This window comes from Eriocheir sinensis, chromosome 63 (genome assembly GCF_024679095.1).
Source record: "Eriocheir sinensis breed Jianghai 21 chromosome 63, ASM2467909v1, whole genome shotgun sequence".
NCBI lineage: Eukaryota > Metazoa > Arthropoda > Malacostraca > Decapoda > Varunidae > Eriocheir > Eriocheir sinensis.
Genome location: NC_066571.1, coordinates 4,124,437 through 4,147,248, shown reverse-complemented (window position 1 = coordinate 4,147,248; position 22,812 = coordinate 4,124,437). Strand labels below are relative to the sequence as shown.

General features: G+C 41.0%; 2 protein-coding genes across 7 annotated transcripts in view; one reads left to right on the top strand and one right to left on the bottom strand.

Annotated features, from left to right (window-relative positions):
* LOC126986875 (putative uncharacterized protein DDB_G0291608) overlaps window positions 1-16,730 on the bottom strand; it is a 53,674-nt gene extending 36,944 nt beyond the window's left edge. For 3 of the 6 annotated variants that reach the window (XR_007740013.1, XR_007740014.1, XM_050843344.1), the window contains exons 1-7: window positions 16,531-16,724; window positions 11,984-12,124; window positions 7,181-7,225; window positions 5,712-5,952; window positions 5,347-5,473; window positions 2,689-2,887; window positions 2,274-2,468 (exon numbers count right to left, since the gene is read on the bottom strand). Coding sequence is in view for 4 of the 6 variants with exons in the window: in XM_050843344.1 (XP_050699301.1) it covers window positions 2,274-2,468; window positions 2,689-2,887; window positions 5,347-5,473; window positions 5,712-5,952; window positions 7,181-7,225; window positions 11,984-12,124; window positions 16,531-16,650 (1,068 nt within the window). In the remaining 2 variants the exon portion in view is untranslated. Of the gene's footprint in view, window positions 1-2,273; window positions 2,469-2,688; window positions 2,888-5,346; window positions 5,474-5,711; window positions 5,953-7,180; window positions 7,226-11,983; window positions 12,125-16,530 lie in introns of all 6 variants that reach the window. The other 3 variants (XM_050843346.1, XM_050843347.1, XM_050843345.1) reach the window with 3 other exon arrangements.
* Window positions 16,731-18,132: 1,402 nt separating this feature from the next.
* On the top strand, window positions 18,133-22,271 carry LOC126986874 (ragulator complex protein LAMTOR2 homolog). Its single transcript, XM_050843343.1, has 3 exons — window positions 18,133-18,520; window positions 20,667-20,829; window positions 21,149-22,271. The coding sequence occupies exons 1-3, from the start codon at window positions 18,453-18,455 to the stop codon at window positions 21,293-21,295; spliced, it is 378 nt and encodes a 125-aa protein (XP_050699300.1). The 5' UTR covers window positions 18,133-18,452; the 3' UTR covers window positions 21,296-22,271.
* Window positions 22,272-22,812: the final 541 nt, after the last annotated feature.

The window sequence follows — 22,812 nt, the reverse complement described above, 5'->3', positions numbered from 1 at the left end:
TGTTCTATTCCTAATTTTCCTCTTTTCATATATTAGTTTACCCTCCTCCTAGATGGCTGAATGTGGTCATTTTCACAGTCTCACTTGCCAATTCCTTAATTTTCCTTCCTATTCCAATCAGATCTTAGTTCTCTTTTATCCTAACTCTTGCTGATACTGCAAAGTAGTTAGAACAATGCAACATGCTTCTGACAACTTTTGCATCCAACATGTTCTGCTTCATCCTACAGCCACATAATCTATCAAGCTCCTCTCACACCCTGTGCCTGTGTATGCCTGCAGTTGTGTTGTGTCTACTAAGAACAAACCAATTGTTGCACTTAAGTTGAAAAAGTATTGTTCATTTTGTATTCATGCTGTATTTTAAAGACAAGCTCCTTTTCAAAACAGTTAAGTTATGACATTACTGGTAATGCGTACAGAAGTGACAGTAACAGAAAATCAAGTAATAGTAATAATATAAAATAGATGACAACTGTAAGTAGTAGTAATAGTAATAGGAACCCTGTAACAGACCCCATGTCTGGCTGGAGGGAAGGGGACAAACTAGGACAGCATCTACTATAACACACACACACACACGCACACACACACACACACACACGCACACACACACACACATTTGTCTGTGCTCCTCACCACATTTTTCATACTGTCAAATGTTACAAAATGCCTTTTCTATGGAGAGAGCATTGTACATGAAGTAAATAACACTAAAACTATATACAAAGGAATGCAAAGTATAAAAGGAAATAGTTGCAGAATTCTACTAGCTTGTATGTGGCAATCTCTAGACAGCTTCTTCTCGTCAGTGACTTGCGTGACACTGAGGGATGTACACAAAGAATGGAGATTTATTTATGTACAGGACAAAGCCTATCAGGAGGTCTTTATAAAGCTGTCTTTCACTTCAACATTAACCCTTTCACGTCAGAGCTATTTGCAAAAATAATGAGTTACACGTGACATCAGATGAAGCCGTGCGCAACCAGTCACATAGAGATGGTTTAGCTCCAGTTTGTAGCACAAATATTAATCATCCTAAAGAGGTGAATTTGATCTTGTTGTGAAGCTTAGTAATTGCAATTTATTATACTCTCTATATAAAAAACAGGATGGTGGCAAAAAAAAAAAAAAAAAAAAAAAGTTAGCCAATATGCAAAAATTGTACACTTTATTTCAAAGTAAATCTATCATAAAAATAAAGTATTCAAGATAAAGTAAATTTCCTAACTTCATAACATAGCAGAAAAAAGTTTTTTTTTCCAATGATGTGTAATGTATTGTATTGTCTATTTTCAGTAATACTCCAGAAAATAACATAAACTGCTTCTAGTTTTCAGCACTGGTGTGCACTCACAGGCTTACTCAGTGGCCAGCTAAGCTCTGCCCAATGCTGGGTAGCATCCCCTACCACTGCTCTCTACCAGCACTTTGTCACCCAACTTATGGTGGCCCTTAAAATATCATATATAATTATCTTTTAAATATTTCTTCTGATGACGGCTTTGGTCGTCACCGGCACATCTAAACCTCAGAAGCCGATGATGGCCAAAGACATCATTGTTACGTGAAAGGGTTAAGTGATAAAAAATATGTAAATAAATAAATAAATAAGATCCCTCCATACACTAGGCATGCCCATACACAAATAAGCCCCCCTAACAGACACACTAAAACACATGAGCTTAGTTCAAATCCTGTTTAATATTACTAGGTAAATTCACACACACACACACACACACACACACACACAAATGCAGTGATACAAATGCTCAGAGGTATAATTCCGATTATTTTCTATTGTGGCCTCTACCATAAAATTATCATTATAAATCTGCAAGCCTAAAAATTACCTTTACCTGGGAATTACTCATTTATATTTAATGTTTCTCATTATATATTTTTATTTGGTTGTTGTACTTGGGGAAAGAAGTGGAAGGAAACTGGATATGGGGGAAAGATAAAAATAAATCTTCTTTTGTTAGGGCCATATTCTTTTCTGAAAATGTGATGAACTAATGATGAAGCAACAAATCTCAGGAAAAATATGTTAACCTACGAACGACCTCATATCTATCTACAGAAAAGCCAAAAAAATAATGGCATGTCTTGCATATTACTGCTTAGTCTTGCTATGCCTCCATTACACAAACAAAATTTTCAGTAACTACAAACTAATGAATCAAAATCTGCATGGTGGTGTGAGCTGTGGCTGCTGTGAAGCAGTGCAGGGCAGAGCAAGTCAGGCAACAGAGAGGGCAGCAACTTACTCTGTTCTGGCTGTGGTGGGTTCCTCTGTGGTTCGTTTGTGTAGTCTGGTAGGGCTTCTGAGGCTTTTTGCGCATGACAGACGGGGAGGGCCCCGGAGAGGTACCTCTGGGGGATGCCTGTCCACTGTTGTAGGGGTCACCCAGCACCCCAGTGGGAAACGTGGTCCCCGGCCGGACAGACAATGGCGATATTATCTGTGGTACAAAATCCAGGTATCTTGGTCAGCGTTACTTAGTTCAACATATCATTCTAAATGCATGTAAATAGGCTGATATTCATAACATTTGTTTCTCTTATTAACTGTCAATTAATCATAACTTATACAGCATGTTTAAAAGACAGTATCACAACATATAGGCAAAGCAACTTTTAAAGCAAGCCAGTGACACTTGAGAGCAGTCTGTAACCACTTACATTCGGGTCAGCATCAGGTATTGGAAGGTTCATTGGCTGCAGGTACTGGACTTGTGTCAGGTCTGGCAAAGAACCAGTGTTGGGGAGTGTGCCCACACCTCCCCCCCCTCCAGGACCAGCACCCCCTGTGTTGGGTATGGTGGTGGGGATGGGGATGTTGGAGCTCCGCTGGATGTGATTTATTCTGGGACCAAGAACACTGAAGAGGGAAAAACTGTAAGTCATGAAGCACTAGTTATTGTGGTTGTGCAGCATAGTCAAGTTACAGGCTACCCTTACCATCATTTGTAGCAGATATACTAAAGTAAGTTGGGTGTACATTATATGCTACTGTATTCTATATGCCAGGAAATACATCAAGGTGACCCTTGTAATAGTTACACAAAATTTTGCTCATACCCATCCCACTGTTATTGCACCTTCTGCTGTCATTCACCACTATCACGCACACCCTAGAAGCCAACATCCTCATGCTATCACGCACTGTAAATGTTTATCATTCACAAAAAACCTGGGTGTGTCTGTGGATTTGAATCACTCGGGATGTGCGGTACACAGCAGCTGATTGGTGCATGTCAGTGACCATCCTTGCTCTGCGATTGCTTGACACTCACACCATCCTCCCGCTTATTCAGCCAAGTGTGTGTCTCTCCAATGACACCTGTGAAAGCTTCCCTGCATTTGGTTGATGATACAGCCACCAAATGTTGTGCAACGTTTCACAACAGAGCGAACAAATTGGGTCAAGATGGCGGCGCAAGTCAAATAGCTTGAGAAGTTGTAGCACGGGGGGTTGTGCAGGTGGAGGGGGGCAGTGTTTGTGAATAAAGGAGGCATCGTAGCTATATGGGGGTGGCTGGTGTCGCCTCTGCTGCACCTTTTTATTTCCTACATATCTGTAATTCAACTATGATTGGTGTTTCTGGTAAACAGTCACCTACAAGAGCTGCTGAGGGAATACTGTGAGAGAGCTGTTGTTGTTGGTAGCCATTTTTGTAGTGCACAGCTGACTGTCTGGTTTGAATCCCTCCCCCACAAGGGGAGTTGTGCAGCTGACAAGTGAACTGAACCTGCCCCTGTTTTTTAAGTGATAACAATGGCTGAGCAACCTTGCCAAAATCCCCAAACCTTTTCTGAGCGTAATAAGGTGGTGTTGCGTGTTATAAATATATCATGTTGGTAGAGTTGAATGGGAAAATATGTGCAAAGAAAAGTACAAAAGGCACAAAATGTTGGTAGATCAACCACCTAATAACCAATCAGAATCATTCCCACTGATTCTTCAATTCAGGTATCACGCATTTCCGCTATCACGTGTGGTTTCATGACCAACTAGGCGCATAAGCAGGGTAATGGGTGTACATAATAATGCTTCCAACATCCTACTTTGTCAATGATAGCCCATTTTTTGCTGGCATGATATCCACACATACCATCATGCATGAGTGGAAGAATACATGCAGTTCTTCATCTGGAGATAGATATTTACAAAAGGTACATTTGGCTCTCTCCATCAGTTATGTTCTTTAACTCACTTTATATATATGTTTGAGGGAAGAATAGATACATACAGTAAACCCTCAATTCCATGGACTGATTGGGGGGCAACTTAGTCCGTTAATGCTGAAGGTCCGTTATTAGTGGCAGAAATATAAAAGTATGTATAATAATAATGACAAAATTGATAGACGCAAGAATATATAGTTCTTAATGTGTACGTATGTTGTCTGCACGTTGTGTGCACAGCCACACAGCACACTTAGCGATATAGCGAAAAATCCGACGATACAATTAAAAAAATCGGCGATAAGTGAACTGCGATATGGCGAGGGAGTACTGTAATTGACAAGATAGAGAACACCCCGCGCTGTGGGACCACAGGCATGAAAACTTCGCCAAAAAGAATTAAAAAAGAAGCCAGCATTGTACCCAAAACCGCTTCTTCCTTCCATTTAACTGTAGCAACAAGTTCATAATTTGACTAACAACAGCACAAGCTGCAACAGCTACTTTTACAGCCAACTGGTTTGTTTACGTTGTGGATATGAGCAGCCGACCTTGGTCATGTATGACACACACCCAGAAAAGTTGGAGTTGCAGATTGTGCCTACCTTCAATGCGGTTGGAGGAAAAAGGCCCAGTGTGACACCAGCTTTATTGTACTGATGTGTGGGTGGCCGCCCGTCACCAAGGCAAAGAAAGGCACGGAGTACTGCCATTCTCCCTAACTTTCGTAATTATCATATTGCGTTACACTAAACACTTTACCAACACTTGCAAACACATCACTATATTCCATTACATTTATGTCTTGGATTGATACATAGGACTTTTTTGTGGTGTAAATATGTTCTTCATCTGAATGGGAACCACAAGGAGGAAAATATTTCATCTGGTGGGCTAAAAAGATTACTGTAACCAAAGTAAGAGAGATCTGATAAAGGGAGGAGGGTGAGATGGATAGCAGACGCTACTGCAGTTACCGGGTGCGGTTGGTTCATAACTATTCTCGGTCAGTTCCCGTGGATTTCTAACCATCTGACTTTGTCCATTAAATCCGAAATCCGTTAAAAGTGGGTCCGAGAAACCGAGGGTTTACTGTAATGCAGCACTGACTTCTATATGTGTAAAGGGTGAAAATGAGGGATAAATACATACGCAGCGATCTCTGAAGGGTGTGTCGGCTCACAGTCTGACCTGGGTAACTCCTGGCTATGTCTCATGTGGGTCATGTGGTTCACTCCAAGACCTGGGTCCATCCGACCAACCTCCACGGGCGCTGAGACTGAAGAAAACATGCACATAAAAAGTTTTTGATTTATTATTTCTTTACTGCCATCTTCACAAGAATAGCCTGCCTCCCTTGGGTATAGTGCAACAATTTAACTCATTTATTCACTAATTGCTCCCTGGACAACTGTGAGCAAACTTAAAACTGTCAAACCAAAGAGGATCCATGACACTGTATTTTAAACATAACATTGCATTTAGTTCTGAGTCATCAACTTGTATTTTCTTCCCACCTTTTCTGTTATTGGCTGCCTTGCCCCCATGAAGGTTCTGATGGAGGGAGGAGTCAGAGTTGGAACGCAGGAGAGACTCTGAGGCGTGTGGGGGTGACAGCAGCAGAGGATATGCCGGAGAGTTGCCGAGGTGAGGAGGGATGTGGTGGTGTGGCCTTATCTGGGACGCAACAGACTGCCGTTGGTGAGGGACGCTGGGATACACCTGATTCTGCAAGGTGCTCAGGTCCTGCATCGCGCCCTGGAAAGCAACACACACTTCTGAGGGCAAGTCTTTCTTTATCTTGAACATCAACCTTCTTTTTGTCTCCAGTAATGTTTTGAGCTGTTTACATACTTCGGGACAAATGAATAAAAATTAAGGTGTGCTAAACAAAATAATAAATACCCAAAACTGATTTATAAAGTAATATTTACAAATTAATGGATACCGAAAACTGGTTTTTAAAATATATTTTATAATTATGCATCAATTTTGACAAAATAAATACATTAAAAATTAAATGTTTGTAGCCATGCAACTGTCATTATAAAGTATAATCTTACAAAGCTACTTACAACTCAACTTAACCCTTTCAATATGGTGACGCAGACATTGGCGTCACAGTATGGAGAGGGTTAAGAGGAAATGGAAGAGGATTAATCCTCTTCTAAATCTCTTAATCCTCTTCTAAACCCCTCAATCCTCTTCCATTTCCTCTTAAGAGATTTAGAAGAGGATTAAGAGGAAATGGAAGAGGATTAAGAGGTTTAGAAGAGGATTAATCCTCTTCCATTTCCTCTTAACCCTTTCCATACTGAGACGCCGACGTATGCGTCACGTATTGAAAGGGTTACGATGAATGATATGTAAAAGCAATGAAAATTTATGAAGACTAAAATGAAAGGTTGAAACTATAAGACAAAATAAATCAAGTTGTAGAAGGTGTTGTGTGGAGTGAGTCAGCTATGGTCACTAAGAGCCTGATATTCTTGGTGAGTCACATGGCAGCAACAATGCAAATTCCTGATACTCCAAGTGGCCTTAAAAGTACAGAGAATGATAAACTGGCAACTAGGAGTATTGCCTTGCACTACTGCTATACTAGTGTAACATCTTTAAACCACCTTGCACTGCATGTACATATATTACACTCTAAACCAAGCCTTCACGGCTCTCCTCCAGGCTGGTTATTGGACTAAAAACTACAACATCGAAAGTTACTATAGTCTGTTCACCTGCTTCTATCCCTCCCCTCTTCTAGTGCAGGACTGAGAGGCTCTGTGTATTGATTCCGACACAAGTTTTAGGAAGATTCAGTCAGCAATCAGAGTGGAAGAGATTGAAGCTGAGAAAATGAGTCTGAACAGACTATAACAACATTTTGAGGGATCCTTGTTTGTGCAAGACAGAGGGAGGGAGAGTGAGACAGATGAAGGTGAGTGACCAGCTCATGTTAATACAATCTACAAAAGTCCAGCAACTTTACCTGCAGTGGCACCGGCATGTAGTATTCAGGCACCCTACCCTGATCCTGCAGTAAAGGCAAGAGGCAGATATCATGAGAAACTCGCATTTGTGTATGGCATTCAGGTGTGGTTCACTTAAGCTGTCTAGGCTTGCCCACCTACAATGTCACTTTAAACTCTTTATTTCTTAACACCTCTGTAAGAAATCATTACTCTTGACCAGTAAGACACATGTTTCTGTAAAATAAAGCATGATTGCACAAATCCAAATCCTAATAAAAACCTTGTATGTAATTGATTTCTCCAACAACTACTTGTTGAAAAATAAAAAAAGTATAAATATAAAATAAAAGTTTGATAATCCAGCGTCCAATACTTCGGGAATCCTGATGGTTTGGAAATTCAACCGAGGGTCATTTTTGCTTTTTGGGGTAATATTGAAAAAAATCAGAAAAAACAAAAATATATGAAAGTGGTTCACCGAACTATCCAATTCTGCACCTGTACCGACACCCAGGTGGCAGCATTTACCCAACTGGCTGCCTGTTACACTGTTGTCTCCTGCATTCGCTTGGTTTGGTTTGTATTCTTCTACCATAATGGCTCCCACTACACCACCTTCTATGGGGAAAATGAAGAAGTATAATACAATCACTGCTTTGATGGACTCTGACGTCCAAACAGAAGCAGATGGCTGGCTGTAGAGGTCACCACCGCTGGGTTATAGCACATTTTCGTATCCTGCAGTGAGTGTGACTGTGCCATGCTTGGTGGGTGAGGTGGCAGCAACAATGGCTGCATCTCTGATTTTTTCCCTTTATCACTGTTCCCGCTACCACCTGGCTTTCTTGGCCAGCCACTGGCCCCGCTAGCATGACATGATATAATGACGCCAAAATCAGGTAGAAACAGTGAGAGTAATACAAACACGTTAGGCGTTGTATAAACAAACGCTTGGTGGTGTATTAAAAATGCTTGGCACTGGCGTCACGGCAGTGTCGGCTGTGTTGACGAGTGGTTTAAAGTTGGACACAATGGCAAAAATTTACAGTCTGGGAAGCGAGCATGAGTGAGTGTAAAATTTGGTTTGTAAAAGAAAGAGGAGGTGACTGAATTTAGTTTCAAACAGTTCTGTGCAGGTATGGGGGCACTGAGAGGTAACGGAGAGAGCAGTGAAGGGCAGCCACTCAGTAGATGTTGGAGAGTTATGAAAGAAGTGTGAGCATAGGAGTAAGGAAGACCATAAGAAACAGCAATATCCTCCCAATTCTGTTGTATGCATCACAAGCATGGACATAGAGTAGGTGACCCCGCAAATTCATGATTTCCTGCATTTGCAATTTTTTAGGGGAAATTCATTAGAAGTTAGTCTTCATGCTTCATAGTGCTTAGTTTGCATGTTTCTAGTGAAATAGACTTGTTCAGTATGGTATGCCAGGTATGCTGTGCAGTTACCATGGGTATGTGCTATGCAGCGCAGGAAAAATGCATTCTGTGGTATATTGAAACAAAGCTCTGGATCTCTGTGTCTGTGACTGGCTCGCGGTGGGTGGGCGAAGGGATGACTCAGGCAGCATCCCACACTGCCTGACTTACAATAACTCACTTTTTCTACAGGAAAGGAGTCAGCTTGAAAATAAAAGAAGCCTTCTGACAAGATAATTAGTCTTCCAACGAGAGTGTGTTTCTTCTTGAAGAAAGACTGCCGCCGCCGCTGGCATGGAACACAGGTAAATGTAAAAAGGCGCTCCTCCTCTACTTTAACTGACATATATTTTCTTTTCATAGTCATAATTTATCTATTCTTACCATTTCCCTTGTAAACTTGCAAATATAATGCATAATACTGGAACCATGACTTAGACGTAACAGAATGAAGTAAAAAGAAGTTGTTGGAGGCGAAGAAGACTGCTGCCGCCGCACCACTTCCACTTCAAGAAATTTTCCTTTTTACAATCATACCATGTACTTATTCTTATCATTTCCTCTGTGAACCAGCAGATAACAATACATAGTAAAGGAATTATAAATGAAACATGAAGAAAAATTCAGTATAACCTAATGTAACTGCAAAAAAGGCTAATCAATCTGTGGTGTGATTAAAATATTTTCTCCTTTTTAGTAGACACATATCTGCATGTCTGAATTTGTGTGCATATGCCATGCACCCTGTCCCTCTTGCTGAAGGGGGGGAGTATCCTCTCCTGTCAAAAGGAAAAACTTTTCTGCCTGACCAAGGGCCTGCAAAGTGTGTGTGTGTGTGTGTGTGTGTCTGATATAATCATAACCTAAGTTCCCAGTGGAAGTTGCAGCGCAACACCTCTCAGCTCAGGTGAACCACAGACCCTCGGCCAGCACGGGGGATCACAAGCCAACACAGCCTACAGGACCCACAGCAAGATCCAAACAACTAAATAAAAAAAAGAGTATGGAAACATGCACCATAATCATCACAAAACTCAAAAAAGCAAGTCAACTCTGTTTTCCTTGGGCACAAGTTCTAAGCCTAATTGAAACTATGGACAAGTCTGATGACTGCTTGTTGAGCTCAAACATTTTAAAAGCAAGTACTTGATGTATTTGAGACATTTCAGGAAGTGGCTGCCAAGGTATAAAAATCACAAACAAACAAAAACATAATAAACTGTTTTTTCTTATCACAGGGCAGTCATGTGTTTCGCTTTTACACTGCCATCCTACTGATTTCCTCATCTTTTCACAAGAAACATTTATCCATGAGAAAAAAATTGTCATCACATGAACATAAACCAGACCAGTGTATGACTACCTCAACCCTGGACAACATTATCGAGTTTTAATCTGAGTACTGATTAGAAGATAAATAGAAGACGAAAACTTTGTCATAGTGCCAAAATGAAGCAAAATCATTATTATGCAAAACTTCCTGGTTAAGATGTCTTGAGAAAACATCTATCTCAGATAGTGAAATCATTCTTACCTTAATACAGATTACTTTCAACTGAAATAAGTATATTTATCATGTTCCAAGGACTACATCAGGCAAAAACTAAACTGGACAGTGTGATATTATATGCTGTAGCTCATGAAATAACAGTGCAGCAACTGGTCCGTCCATCCATAGACAGCATGGGTGCAGCTGGTGAGCAGAAATTTGGAAAACATTCTCCATCAATACACACAGTGCAACATCGGGTCAGGCTTCAGGAGTGTGACGTATGTAAGTCTGAATCAATGACCGAATCAATGATTAATGATTAACTTTCACCTTGCACGACAGCTGAAGCTCAAAACAGCAGTTACAGGCTGGAGAGGCAGTCAGCTGTTTTGATCTACAGACAAGTGTGAGTTCTAAACTGGCATGGAATGGGTTGGCTGCAGCCAGAATCCATGGACTAAAAAGGTTCCAATGTTCACTTTGTCAAGGTCAGGCCAATGAAACTTGTGTTGGCTTTTGGTACACTCCCCAGAATAATAATATAAACTACTCTCTTCAAAGTACAATGTTATGGTAGTAATGTGGTTGGCACTGCAGAAAGCAGATTGGTCAGTCCCTCTACCACCTCTGTGCCAAGACAACCGACATTTTGTATGCAACTGTTTACCGACATTCCAAAGGAAGTCTTCAAATGTGCACAACATACGACTTGGGAAAATAACAGTGCTGGACTGGAATGTAAAGACTGTGTCCCAAGGCAATGGATAAGTAAAAGGGCACACACCCTTAATGGCAAGAGACATACAAACACATCCTGCATTCAACAGGTTAGTTTGCTGGTCATGTATAGGTACATTTACTGAATTCTGTTCTGTTTTAAGTGATACAGCACCCTCTCAGTGCTTAGGGGCAAACTATATGACGTTGAAGAGAGAGAGAGAGAGAGAGAGAGAGAGAGAGAGAGAGAGAGAGAGAGAGAGAGAGAGAGAGAGAGAGAGAGAGAGAGAGAGAGAGAGAGAGAGAGAGAGAGAGAGAGAGAGAGAGAGAGAGAGAGAGAGAGAGAGAGAGAGAGAGAGAGAGAGAGAGAGAGAGAGAGAGAGAGAGAGAGAGAGAGAGAGAGAGAGAGAGAGAGAGAGATATATATATATATATATATATATATATATATAGATATATATAGATATATATATATATAGATAGATATAGATATAGATATATATATATAAATATATATATAAATATATATATATATATATATATATATATATATATATATAAGTGTTCTGCTGCTAATGTTCATATCATCAAGTACTTGCATGTTATTATCTTGCTTTGTTTTAGATTTGAAGTAGGTGTCAGATTTTGATGCAGTTTCTTATTTCGGAAACAGGACTTTCTCCTTCAGTAAAATCCATGAATTAAGTATATTTAGGCATGCATGATATCCTTAAATATCATCACATCTCTAGAAAAAAATATTCATTATTCAAAAGTATATTATTTTCTCAAACATAAAACATCTAAGTTATTCCTTTACTGAGAAGCATATTACATATTCTATTTTAATTGGAAAATTAATCCAGATACTAAAGGTGACCATCACCTTACCGATTGAGTATGAATATTACAAATGAGCAACTTGCCAATTTTATGTCTATCTACTTCACGCTAATGACACAAAACTGTTTTGCAAATAAACAAAACAAAACCAAAAAAATAAATAAATTATAAAAAAAAATATAAAAAAAACCATGCTGGCACATTCGGTATATTTAGATGAAAATTAACATTAAAACAATGAAATATACAAACAATAAAAAAAAACTACTTCACAAACTTGGAGAATTTATAAAGCTTATAACATGCCAGGGCAAAAAAGTGCAGCCATAAACTGCCTCATACTGACCGGGAGGTTGATGGAAAAGTCAGGGAGAGACCCACTCTGGGGGGGGCGAGAGGCATGCTGTGGTGGAGGCTGCTGGAAGGGAGGGGAATGTGCCTGGGGTGGCAGTAACTGCTGTCCTTTGGGCTGTCCAGGGGGCTTGGGCTGGAAAGAAATGTGCTTGGTCAAGACAGAATACACAGGTCCATGTAACCATCACTAATTCTTTCCTCTGCCTAAATCACTTCCATCTGAATAACCGTACAAAAATACAATAAAGTCTGTTTAATCTAAATTCCACTCAATCCGCTGGGCCCCAAACACACACACACACACACACCAAAATTTGAAGCACTGGTACCATATAAGTATGTACATTATTAGGTAATTTATTAGTTAAAAGTTCTTTCCAAATTCAACACATTTATATGATTTTCAGTTGTCCAAGTGTGCTTAAGTTTATTAGGTTCGTCTGTATTATATGTATTATTTAATTTCCACCGCTTATAACAGACTTTCGGCATTAATGGACTAAGGTAGAGGTAAAGTAGGGGGCATACGCAGTAGCAGGGCGTGGCCTTGCTGCTCGTCTCTGTAGCATTGGCCCTTGAGCATGTGGTGGGAGGGAGCCCATTACCCCGGGACACAGGGCCAGTGTGACATCCGAGTTACCACAGTTTACCTTCCCCAGGTTTCCCCAGGTACCCATTTATCGACCAGCCCGAGAGGGAGGATGAACAGCTGGGTGAGCTGCATGCCGACTGCCCGGGCCGGGATTCAAACCTGGGCCCGCGAAGTAGAAGCCAGGCACACTGACCACTAGACCACGGAGTCGTAATGGACTAAGTTCCCCCCAAATTAGTCCACTGTACTGAGGGTTTACTGTATTACATTTAACTATATCAAGTAAGGTCATCTGAAAAGAATGTATTGCTCACCCTGTTTGATTTCCTGCAAAGCAAAGCCACAGTAAGGAAATTTTGCAACTCCATCACCTTGCTGTTCTTTAATCATGCTGATGCAGTGGCTGAAATTAGTCTCCCTGGAATACTTCCTTCATACAAGTGCATTAGCTTAGTTAAGCTAATCATGTGTCTCAACTGTGTCAAGCAGCTACTTTCTTGGGCACAAGTAAGGTGAGTTTGAGGGAATACTAAAAGCTGCTATATAAATGCATCACTGTATAACTGTCACAATATTATTATGTGGTGAAATCTTACATGGCAACACTGAACTTTCTACCTTATTTTCACCAGAAATGAAGCTGATGCATTCAAAGCACATGCTAAGGTAGGTAATGCATTAGTAAAAATTAAATGTTCAAGGAAGCGTCATTTCAGCCACCGCGGCATCAACTGGAGGCTACTGAAGGGATGGAGTTGCCAGGTTTTCCCTACTATGGTTTGATTAGCAAGAAATAAAACAAGGTGAGCAATACTTTCATCAATATTATATCTTTATGAAAACTAACTTAAATGAATTCTATGAAGTATGATGACAACTCTGCCTCACAGCTTTATAGATTAGCAAAGAAGTGGTACTGTGCCCATGTGTCTGACAGGAAAGAGGAACTGGTGAAAACAAACCAGCCTCAGCCCTGCCCAAGACAGAGTTATGACATGCACAAATAACTAACTCTCCAGCTGCACCACCCAACCTGAGGTGTCAGTTCTCTCCTTCCGCATGTACTCCCTATATAAACTATACATTATATTAAATTTGTAATAGTTTTGCTCACTGCTTCCCTCACTTAACTGTAACTTGTGATGTTCTCATTTTGTGCACCTCAGTCTTAGTGGGGATACTTCCCCCAACTAAACCTCACCATATTTTCTTTTATGTTAAGCTTTAGTGTCAGTAGGCTTTCTTGATGGGGCCTATCAATCAGCCAAAGGCCCCCAGCCTGCTAGTACTGAACACAAGTGGTTTTCTATAGTAGAACCATTCTTTTTTGGCTTATACTGTCCCCCAGAGCTCCACTTGATCCTCTTTAGAGTTATGCTAGCATCTGGGTTGACAGGAGGTCATCAGGACACCATATGAGTCATCATAAGCCACGTAGTGATGACTGAAAATTGTCAGCTTGTAGCGGTTGGCTGGACTTAAACCTGAGTCCTCCATAACACTGTGCATGCACGCTGACCACTTAGCCACTGCCTCCCCAGTTCATTGATAGGTTTACAGACTGGAGTCCTCATGCACATTATGTTGAATTTTAGAGAATGCAAACAAGGATAACTAAGCTTTTACTGAGTATACTACATATATGTTACCTTATGTATTGAGGAGACCATGTTTGTCCAAATAAGCAATGATCTTATATCATACATTTTTCAAACTCTGGCTGCCCTGCTTTCCTTTTCTTCTTTTGAACTATCCTGCTTTGTATCACTTTTTAGGTCCTTCTTGAATCGCTGAATAGCTGCTAAGAAACGAGCAATAAACACCTGCAAGCCTGCCACTGTCCTAAGGCACTCACAATATGGTACAGGCTGTATGGCTCTGTCAGTCAGACAGGGTCTGTACCTGTACCCACTCCACCGACATACTCCTCTGTCTAGGTTGTCTAGATTGCCGGGTGCCCTCTGTGACTCCATGGTAGTTGGCTGGGATTTAGAGACTGGTCACTTTAATAACTTTGAATACTGATTCTCGCAGGATTATATTAACAAGAGTGAGTTTCTTTTAATCTCGTAGTGCCGTTTCTCCAAACTGTTATGACATAGTAGGCTACTTGTGCCATGAGGGTTACTTATCAATCCTGCTCCTCACAAGTCACATGTCCCTTGTGGAGAAATAGGTTCCTTATGGCACTCATGTAAAATGCTCAGAATCAATTGTTAGTTGTGCTCGAGTTTCTTCTTGATCATAATAATAATGCACAGGGCACCTCTATACAGGTGCGTAACACACATATTTGGGTGGCTGTTGGGGGGACGGGGGAGCTGAGTGTGCAGGGGAGGGAAGTGAATCAAGTGTAATTGTTTGTGTTGGTGTGTTGTGGTGACAATTGAGTGTGTATTCGTTTTCTGAAGGAGTCTATTGTACCGCAGTCTAAAATCTGTTGAGCGAGGTTGTTCCAGTCACGTATGGTGCGTGGAAAGTATGAGTGCTTGTGTCATGCCCCGGGAGTTTATTTTCTTTTTTTCCATTTTCCTACACGTCCTCTGCGTGTATCGAAACACACAAGAAATTAATCAAGACAAGGTGAGGGTATTCGCCGGCTGCCTGGGATTGAACCCGCGACCAACGTGACGGGAGAGCCACTCCTCAGCAAGTTGGCCAAAGAGGTACCCCACTGGCTAAGTGGGTTATGGGAGGCTCGTTCATCAGGCAGTCGCCGCACTACACGACTTTCCCCTCTATGTAGATTAATTTCTGTGTGTTGAGACCTTTAGACTGTGACCTATTTTGGTGCACTATTTCACAATGTCCCCGTAGAGATATACCTCCAACACTTTCCAATTTCTATTACCCTCGGAGCATGGGCCATCCTACCTGTTACCCTTTCGGGGAAACTCAACAGAACTGCAGGAGTGGATGCCCACCACTATGCCACCACTGTCATGCCCCGGGAGCTTCATTTTCTATTTCCTCTATTTCCCAACATGCCCTCTGCGTGTTTCAAAACACACGAGAAATTAATCATGATCAGGGTATTCCCCGGCTGCCTGGGATTGAACCCGCGACCAGCGTGACGGGAGAGCCACTCCTTACCGAGTCGGCCAAAGAGGTACCCCACTGGCTAAGTGGGTTATGGGAGGCTCATTCCCCAGGCATAGTCGCCACACTACACTTGTATGCGTCAGTGTTTGTGTGATATGTTTGATATTTTTAGTTGTGTGTGTTACGAGTACGTTGACTGTTTACGTTGTGTAAGTATGTATGTGGATCAATGTCAATGTGTTCGTGATCTTGTACATAAGTGTAAGTCTGTGTGCTTGTCTGCGCATGTGAAGAAGTTCCATGTTTGTCAGTTGTTTGATCTGTGTTGTGATGCCAGGCGTTTGAGTGTGATTGTTTGTAATGAACCTAGCCGCCTGGGTGTTGATTTGTTCTAGCCTATCAATGTTTCTGTATTGTGTAAGGGTCCCACACCGTGGAGCAGTATTCCAGTGTTGGTCTCACAAGTGTGTTAAACGCTGTGTTATATGTTAGGTGTACAGTTATGTAGATTCTTCCCCAGGAACCCCAGTGTTCAGTTGGCAGTGGCACTGATGTGGACGATGTGTATTTTTTCATTGACACTGTTTGCAAACAATGATTTCAGATAATTATAGTTTTCAACATATTATCTAAACTTAACTTCAAATTGTATCGTTAACCAGGAAAATTGTACCGCTCAAGGCGTAGTGTACCCAAAACGCATTTTTAATTAAATTTGAGGCCACAGTGCCCCTGGCCTCAAGGTGCACCGTTTTGGCCCAGCCGTGCCGCGGGTGCCAGCCCCGGCCCCGCGGCCCCGCGCCCCCCGGGCCTCTCCGCTGCCTGGCCACACACTTTGCTTTTCAATGGCGCTACACAACCCATCTTCCCTCGCCTTCACACACGGTAATACACGGGACACGTACGTGCATCCTCAGCCCCTGGACTTCATTCATAATACTGTCATAGGCGATCTTCCCCTCGGCCTCCTTCTGCTGCAGCAAGGCGATCTTCTCCTGAAATTTCCTCGGGCTCGGCGTCGCCATTTTGCACCAGGCCAAGAAATGTTTGTTGTGTTCCAATAATGGCGCGAACTCCCTCCCCCCCACGCGCACCCACAAGCTCTTCAGAAAAATGTCTCTCAGCCTGGTGTTACTCTTCAAAATGCTCTTCACAATAACTAACAGCATAATAGGATTCTCCATTTCCATGTTCATACGAAAATAAGTGTTCTGGATATAATCACCACCCCACGCACCACCAAACTCTTCACAAAAATATGTCTCTGCCTGATGTTAGTCGTGAAAATGCCCTTAATAATAACCATTAACACTGCAGAGCTCGAAATTCTTATATAAATACAAAAATAAGTGTTCTGGATATAATTCTAACCTAGTGTAATGTTTATACGCACCACCAAACTCCTCACAAAAATATCTCTTCTCCTAATGTTAGCATATAAAATACCCTTGGCAATAACCTTTAGCACAGTAGAATTCCTTATTTTTTTATATACACACAAGAAAAGGTGTCCTGAGGGGCCGTATGTTTAAATTTCCACCTTCCAGTTATAATATTTCTACCTGAGGCATGATTTTGCAGCCACATCTGATGCTCATGATATCGTTATTTTAGTATAATTTTATAGAACAATCCACAAGTACTTTTTGCGGGAGTCTAAAGAGTCAATGGGGCAATACATCGCAATGCGTAATTGAAGAAAACAAAGAATTTATTCCATTTTAACAACCAATATTGAATTAGAGGGCCTTCTCATAGGTGTCAAAGGTCATAATTAGTCCTCATTGACCTCCAGTACTTAGATAAGGTAATTTTCGAGTCTTTGTTTTCATGGGAGACTCCTCTTCTTCTTCTTCTTCTTCTTCTTCTTTTGACCTGTTCCGCTTTGTATCGCTTCTTTTTTAAGTCCTCGATCTTGGTTCTTCTTCACACTTATATACTTCACTGCGCTCACTTATATACTCCACTCTACACACATATAGGCTAAATACTTCACACTTCACGTACACTTATATATACTTCGTTCTGCACTCTAGCCTATACTTTTCACTCTTCACACTTATAAACTTCACTCTGAACACTTATATACTTTACTCTACATCGTTTGCTTCACTTTAGGCTAGAAAATTTGGTATTGCAATTCACTTGTCCTATAATTCGCTCGAGCTTGTTAATTCTTTTTTATTTATCTTTTACTGCCGCTGTTTTTTTTTCCAACATTGCAGAAAAAGCTCAAGAATATAAATAAATAAACAAGATAGCTAATATACTTGTACTTAAAGATCATTATAAATAGACGTACGTACGTTTATTTTCTTTGGAAGTTAAATGAACAGCCAAATTACATATCTAGTAGGTCAAGTAAAATAACAACAAAGGCTGAAAACGAAGAGAAGACAATTAATTAATGGAAACAAAGGCAGGAAGCAGCGATGGGTCAGCAGCAGAGGCCTAAAGAAGAGGAAGAGGATGGTGTTGTGGCCATGGAGGTAGAATTAGTGGAGTCGACACGGCCCGCTAATCCCATTCATTGAGGTGAAGCCGACGAACTATCAAATTTACGGCCAATAGATGGGAGTGGGCGAGCCTGGCCGAGACCATTAAGAGGGAGCATGACCTGACAACACCTGACACCTGGCCGTAAAAATGGAAGCTTCGGTGGATTAACTTTTTGGGCTGATTTCGACTCCACCAATTGTACCTCCATGGTTGTGGCCCCGTCAGTGCGCCGCGTCACGCCCACCTCACGTGCCTCGCCCCGCCGCGCCCTTGGGTTCGATACCTGCCCGAGACCCGCCCACCGCCCGCCACGGCCTGCTGAGGGAGGATGCTCAAGCCACGCACCCTGACGCAGATCCTGAGCCAGGCCAACACCGGGGGCGTCCAGAGTGCCCTGTAAGACACACACACACACACACACACACACACCTATCACACAGACACACACACACACACACACCACAACACACACACACACACACACACACACACCACAACACACACACACACACACACACACACACACACACACACCTATCACACCACAGACACACCACACCACACCACACCACAGACACACCACACCACACCACACCACAGACACACCACACCACACCACACCACACATCACACCACACCACACCACACACACCACACCACACCACACCACACACACCACATCACACACCACACCACACCACACATCACACACACCACACCACACCACACATCACACACACCACACCACACCACAACACACACACTCACCTATCACACCACACCACAACATCCACACACACACACATCACAGACACACCACACCACACCACCCACACACCACATAAACACTCATAAACCGAGGTATTAGCTACTGTACATCAATGGAGCAAGCAGTGGGAAATGAAATTCAATGTAAAGAAATGTCATATAATCAGGAAGAGTGAGAACAGACCCATGGCAACATATAAGATGGGTGAGATGAATATAGATCATAGATGCAGTAAACAATGAAAGGGACCTTGGAGTGATTGTTCAAGATACATAACCCTTTGATGAGCTCATATATAGAATATTTGGAGACACATATAGTCTGCTGCAAAACATTAGAATGGCATTTCATTATATGGATAAAGATATGATGAAAAAAATCATAATGGTAATGACCAAGATTAGAATATGCAGCTTTGGTTTGTTTCCCCCACAGGAAAAAAGATCCAAGTTGGAAAGGCTACAGAGGATAGCCACTAAAATGGTACCGGAGTTGTTGAGTCCACCATATGAGAACAGATTGAAAGAAATGGAACTGACGATGTTTGAGGAGAGATGAAGAGGAAACTTAATAGCTTTCTATAAACTTATTAGTGGATTTGACATATTAGATAGAAGCGCCCTGATTGTGACAGAGGGGAGAGGAGTTCCCCAAGGCTCAGTTCTGGCACCAATAAAGCTCATAATATATATAAACGATATGCCAAAGGGCATAAAAAGTTACATGAGCCTTTTTGCAGATGATGCAAACTTAATAAGAAAAGTGAGGACGAAGGAACATTGTGAGGAGCTGCAAAAAGACCTGGACAGAGTATATAGATGGAGCTAGTTATGGGAGATGGGATTTAATGCAAACAAGAGTTGTGGAAATGGGGAGAGTAAAAAAAGATGAAGGAAAACATACAGGATGGGAGAAGAAAACTTACAGGTGGTACATGAAGAAAAAAAATTGGGAGTAACGATGCAAGACACACTATCCACAGAAAAGCACATAAACAAGCTGTTTGGAGAAACCTACAGGATGATGCAAAATATACCTTGAGGGTATCATTCTATTTTATGGACAAAGAAATGATGAAGAAAATAATAACAACAATGATAAGACCAAAGCTTAAATATGCTGCAGTTGTGTGGTCGCCTCACAAAAAGAAGGATTTCAGAAAGCTGGAAAGATACAGAGAATTGCAACTAAAATGGTCCCAGAACTTTCGAATATGACGTATGAAGACAGATTGAAGGAGATGGACTTGACGACACTGGAACAAAGAAGGGAGAGAGGAGATCTGATCACGCTGTAAAGTTGATAAATAAGTTTGATGAGGTGGATAGAGATGATCTCTTCTTAACTGTGAGAATGCAGGGACTGAGAGGATATAGGAAGAAACTTAATAAAGGAACCTGTTTGAGTGACTTGAAAAAGTATAGTTTTCCACATAGAAGTGTTAACACATGGAACAGCTTGCAGGAGGAGGTGGTGGAGGTGAACAGTGTTCAACGAATGAAGGAAAGGCTGGATAAATATAGATATGGAGACAAGAATATTAGAGCTTAGCTCGGGCCCAGTAGACTACAAATAGGTAAATACACACACATTCAATGCTGTATTATTATTATTATTATTATTAGTAGTAGTGGTAGCATTTTTTACTTTTCAATATCCTACACATGGAATAAATCATGAAGTGAGTTCCATTTAACGTTACACAGGCATCACTTGCTATTCATCTCTAATTTTGCAGCACTTGAAAAAGTTACTAATATGTATTTGTTCCAGCTTGCTTAACCAGGAGGGCGCCTTGCTGGCCTTCAGTGGGTATGGAGACCGGGACGCCAGAGTGACGGCTGCCATTGCCAGCAACATCTGGGCGGTATATGACAAGAATGGCAGAAATGCCTTCTCAGAAGACAGACTGAACATGATACTCATCGAGTGTGAGGTGAATTACTTGTAATGGATAGACATTGGAAACAAGTTTATATATATATATATATATATATATATATATATATATATATATATATATATATATATATATATATATTATATATATATATATATATATATATATATATATATATATATATATATATATATATATATATATATATATATATATATATATATATATATATATATATATATTTATATTGTGTGTGTGTGTGTGTGTGTGTGTGTTACTCTCAGGGAATCATTTATAATTAGTATTTTTTACTAAATAAAAAATCTCATTTAATTAATTATTCTTTCCTCAACAGGAAGGCAAGGTTTGCGTAACACAGGTGGCCAATCTGCTGCTGTGCATCTATGCCAAAGAGAATGTGGGACTTGGTTTGCTTAGGACCAAGACGGAGGCCTTGGCCCGCTACCTTGATGGACCTCTGCGGCAGGTGGCTGCAACGTGACCTCCTCGCCTTTGCTTTTCAGCCTTTACTGCTGTTAAGTTTGTCTAGTCTAAGGCAATGGACTTTTTCAAGTGTGTCATTTTGGTGGTTAGCATTTCCTCACTGTTTAGTTTGATATGAAAATGAGTAGTTGGAGCAACGAAGTTAAATTGCAGTCTCGTAAATCATAATCTACGTCAGAAATAAGAGAATACTTATAGATATAACAAATACAGGGATATAAATAGAAAATGAATTGTTTTGTGAAAATCTTCTGGTTGCCAACCCCTGATCTCTGTCATAATTATTGATCAATATATTATATTTTATTAATTTACTTGAACTGGTCATTTGATTATTGCCCCCAGTGACACTTATGTATGAACTAAAGGTGAGATTGAAATTGTCTGTGATATTTTAGGATTGGTTCTATAAACATTAGCTGCTTTTCATCAGGCACTGTGTTGAGGTGGCTCTGGTGAGCTAGGGCTGTATGTCACCTTGGCTGCTCAACGTGTATGGATGACAAAGGTTGGTTGTGTTTGAGAGGGAATGCATTTGGGTGACGCTTCATGGAAACAATTGAATTTAGTTTATAGACATTTCAGTGATTGCAGAAGCAAAATAATTTGATAAATTTTGGGAGGTGGTGGCTGGTGAGCTGGCGCTGCATCCAGGAGGATGCGAGTTTGTGTCCTGCCCACCGCCACAAGCTGAGGGTTTTCAGTCACTGCTGCGTGGCTTAAGACTACCCACATGCTGTCCTGGGGCCGGTTTCATCAAAGGTCCCAAGTCCTTGGAAGTGTGCTCAAAGAGTCCCAAGCCTGAGACCACTTCCAAGGACTTGGGACCTTTGATGAAACTGGCCCCTGAAGACCACCTATCAACCCAGACACTAGAACAGTGGTTCCCAAACTTTTTCTGGTCGTTACCCACTTTTCATACATTATTCTGGTCCATGGCCCCCCCACAACCGTAACCCATGACTATATATATATATATATATATATATATATATATATATATATATATATATATATATATATATATATATATATATATATAAAGTGACTACAGTTCTACACTTTTTAGTTCCTCATAAAAAGCACTCTAGCAAATCCTTCAGTTTTATTGATTCCCTTTGTTATTTTTCTTCTTTTGTTATCAATAAAGAAATTCTTTGGTTTTATCATTACCTACTTCGCCTCAGATTCTCTACATTGTTATAAGGCTCTGTGGGGGGCAATGGCCCCCAGTTTGGGAACCACTGCTCTAGAATCTAGTTTAGATTCTCTCTCAAAATAGAGGATCAAAGGTGATCTCTGGGAGTCAGCATGAGCCAAGCAAGATGGTGCCACTATAAATATTTGCCTGGGCCTAACCATCAGTCCCCACCAAGAATGCCTACTGGCAATATAGGCCGGGAAAAAAAGGGGTGGAGGTCTTTGACAGAGGTATAAAAAGATAGGCTTCAAGAGCTTATATATGATGTTAGTGTACCAACCTTAAGGAATGTAATTTTATAATCTTGAGGAAGG

What these genes read in the sequence shown, in the direction of transcription:
- LOC126986874 (XM_050843343.1), top strand. Translation starts at nt 18,453, where the DNA reads ATGCTCAAGCCACGCACCCTGACGCAGATCCTGAGCCAGGCCAACACC. An exon ending in GGGGGCGTCCAGAGTGCCCT is followed by an intron (nt 18,521 to 20,666) that starts GTAAGACACACA and finishes TATTTGTTCCAG; the next exon opens with CTTGCTTAACCAGGAGGGCG. An exon ending in TGATACTCATCGAGTGTGAG is followed by an intron (nt 20,830 to 21,148) that starts GTGAATTACTTG and finishes TTTCCTCAACAG; the next exon opens with GAAGGCAAGGTTTGCGTAAC.